Here is a 2827-nt window from a genome sequence, read left to right as displayed (position 1 = left end):
AGAAATTTTTAAAAAATAAATAGTAATTCGTAGAATAGAAAGATTGTTATACTAATTCCATAATATTTCCATTTCTTAGCAGCAGAAGGCTGATGCCAGCCTTGCCTTGCTTACCATGGTATCATCGGGCTTCCTCATTCACGTCAACCATACGGAGAGAGTCTTCGTGGACAATTTCCATGACACGTGGGCGCGTCTAATTCATCTACGTGGCATTCCAAACTCTGTTTAGGTAAATTAAATATAAAAATAAAATAAAAATAGAAAACCACTCTTGGAGTCAGTCGGAACTCAAGGTGAAGGCAGGAAGATATGTATCGAACGGCGGCGAATCGCCTCTATCACGGCGCCTCTCTTATTAACAACAGCCGCGGAGGCCGCCTTCTTCGACTCCCTAAGCTCAGAACCGTCATTAGCTCTTCACGGTTTTCCACTACAGTAGACCCACAACCGTTCCCTAATCAAACCCTTAATCCATCCGATTCTTCCACGGTATCATCGTCAACATCATCAACATCTGGGGATGGTCCACATGACGAGAGAAAGAATCCGAGAGCTGCATATGAGGAGGAGCAAGCTCGGGTGCTGCAAGCCTCACTACGACACGTTGTACGTACATTCAATTAATATATTTTTTAAAAACTTTATATTCTTATTTATGATTTTTTTTTTCAAAAATGCAGATGAGATTGGGATGGAGCGAAGAAGCCATGGTAGCAGGTGCAAAAGAAGTTGGGGTTTCTCCTTCAATTGTTGGATCTTTCCCCCGAAAAGAAGCAGCCCTTGTCGAGGTAATTTTTGGGGTGAACAGAGTTTCAACTCTTTTTTCCTGTAAAAAGAAAGTTTCAATCTTTTCATAAGCTCTGTTTTACTCTGTTTTTTTAATCTTTCATTTTTACTTATATGTCAAATTATTCTATAATTGCGGTTGTTATCAGTTGCAATATGGAAATTTTAGGTAGGGAATTGCAGATAATCCGTAGCATGAATTAATTGGTCAAACAATCTCATAGTAGTGTTTATTGTCTTGTTATTGCACGCTGTCATGTTTCTCTTGTCCATGGCAATGGGTTAATCAAAATCAATCCGAAAGTATTTTTGGAGGCTGTTCTTCTAGGAAGGGACTAAATTTTGGTTTCTCTTTCCTGGATCTTTAATTTGGTTCTACTCTATACTTTGTTTAGACCACTCTGCTCAAAATTTGTCTTTAAGATTTTAAACTCTATTTCTTTTGGTCTTGTATTCTCAACTTGGCATATCTTGTTGTATCCACCAAATGCTGGTTTCCTGATGCTAAGCTATTGATTAGGTGTATGTATAACAATCTCACTGTTTGATGCATACTTAGCTTTGCTAATTTCAGCTAGTATGATCTGTTCTCCTTCAGTTTTCGACAATGACATCATTTCTTTTCTGTCTGCAGTTCTTCATGGATGACTGCTTACAAAGGCTTATTGATAGAATTGACTCCGGAGAGGAATTACAAAACTTGATTCCTAGCCAGCGCATCTCTAAGCTTGTAAGGATTCGCCTAGAACTGCAAGCGCCCTACATATCAAAATGGCCTCAAGCTCTCAGCATTCAAGTACCAGTTCCTATACCTTTTTATCTTGTTAAAGTACTAGTGTACTTTGTCAAAGCCTTCACTCTTCAAGACAATTGTTTTCTAACATTCTTTTGTAGGCACATCCATTGAATGTTTCAACAAGTTTTAAGCAGCGGGCAATGCTGGTTGATGAAATCTGGCATGCTGCTGATTATGAGGCATCTGATGTAGATTGGTATGTGAAGCGCACTGTCCTTGGTGGGATATACTCAACAACAGAGATTTACATGCTAACTGACAGCTCGCCAGGTTTATTTCCTTTTACCTTTATGTGATTACTTTGATGTGTATACATCTTTGTCTCATCTGTGACTTTCTTGTGGAGGTGCAACTTTTTAGATAGTATTTTATTTACTTAACATTTTCTGGCAGAGTTTCGTGATACATGGCTGTTCTTGGATGATCGGGTGAAAGATGCTTTTGATCTGAAGAAGACAATCCAGGAGGTGGTTTTCTTCTCCATTCCTTTTCCTTTTTCTTTTTAAAAACTTTTTGAAAAAATGGGAATCTGTTTTAGAATTCTAAATGAAGTGACATTGTTACAGGCAAAGTATTTGGCAGAAGCTGTTGGTGCAGGAATGGGGAGTTCTTTGCAAGGATTTGTGAGCAGAGTGCTTCGGAGATGAGAGCTAAAGTTGGGATGGTTCATGATATTTTTATAACTAGCATCAGTCTCAAATTTCTCTCCATGAGCTATTAAAACTAGGAGCTGTCACAAGTTGGTAGTATTTTGATGGACCCTCAATGGCTCTCAGTGTTACCATGGCCTATATACCTAGGTGCTAGCCATTGTTTGCCAGAGATTAGGTTTAAAAATATGTTCCTGGCAGGGGTTTTAGTGCTTAAACCGAATGCCTGACTATTTTGTTATCATATTCATCTTGTTGGCAATGTGATTACATTAATTTCTTTTGATAGATGCAGGCACGCACAATAATCATTTGTTAACAGGATCTTGTTCTTCACATGGTATATTATAAGTTGTTGATAGCTTAAGCCTGTCATTATGGTGTACTCGAATTGTGAACTTTTTAAGATGTTCTGTCCTTTGTTCAGGATCCCAAGGGCAAGTCCAATCTCAAACTCGACAAACTTGGTTTGATCCGTTGGAAAGTTTACATAGGAGAGTCCATGTGAAATGATGTTTGCTTCTAATACGACCAAACCTTCAGGCATTAAGAGTAAAAAGAGTGAAATTTTGTTGAAATATTTGCATCAGTT

At 38.3% G+C, this 2827-nt stretch overlaps 1 protein-coding gene across 1 annotated transcript; it reads left to right on the top strand.

Annotated features, from left to right (window-relative positions):
- LOC18592918 (ubiquinone biosynthesis protein COQ9, mitochondrial) lies at positions 258-2620 on the top strand. Its single transcript, XM_007019865.2, has 6 exons — positions 258-609; positions 684-791; positions 1424-1585; positions 1684-1855; positions 1979-2052; positions 2152-2620. Exons 1-6 carry the CDS (start codon positions 313-315, stop codon positions 2230-2232), a joined length of 894 nt encoding a protein of 297 aa, XP_007019927.1. The 5' UTR covers positions 258-312; the 3' UTR covers positions 2233-2620.

This window comes from Theobroma cacao, chromosome 8 (assembly GCF_000208745.1).
Source record: "Theobroma cacao cultivar B97-61/B2 chromosome 8, Criollo_cocoa_genome_V2, whole genome shotgun sequence".
Lineage (NCBI taxonomy): Eukaryota > Viridiplantae > Streptophyta > Magnoliopsida > Malvales > Malvaceae > Theobroma > Theobroma cacao.
Note: the sequence above shows the minus strand (reverse complement) of the source record. Positions and strands in the feature narration are given on the sequence as shown.

What these genes read in the sequence shown, in the direction of transcription:
- LOC18592918 (XM_007019865.2), top strand. Translation starts at nt 313, where the DNA reads ATGTATCGAACGGCGGCGAATCGCCTCTATCACGGCGCCTCTCTTATT. An exon ending in AAGCCTCACTACGACACGTT is followed by an intron (nt 610 to 683) that starts GTACGTACATTC and finishes TCAAAAATGCAG; the next exon opens with ATGAGATTGGGATGGAGCGA. An exon ending in CTCAAGCTCTCAGCATTCAA is followed by an intron (nt 1,586 to 1,683) that starts GTACCAGTTCCT and finishes ATTCTTTTGTAG; the next exon opens with GCACATCCATTGAATGTTTC.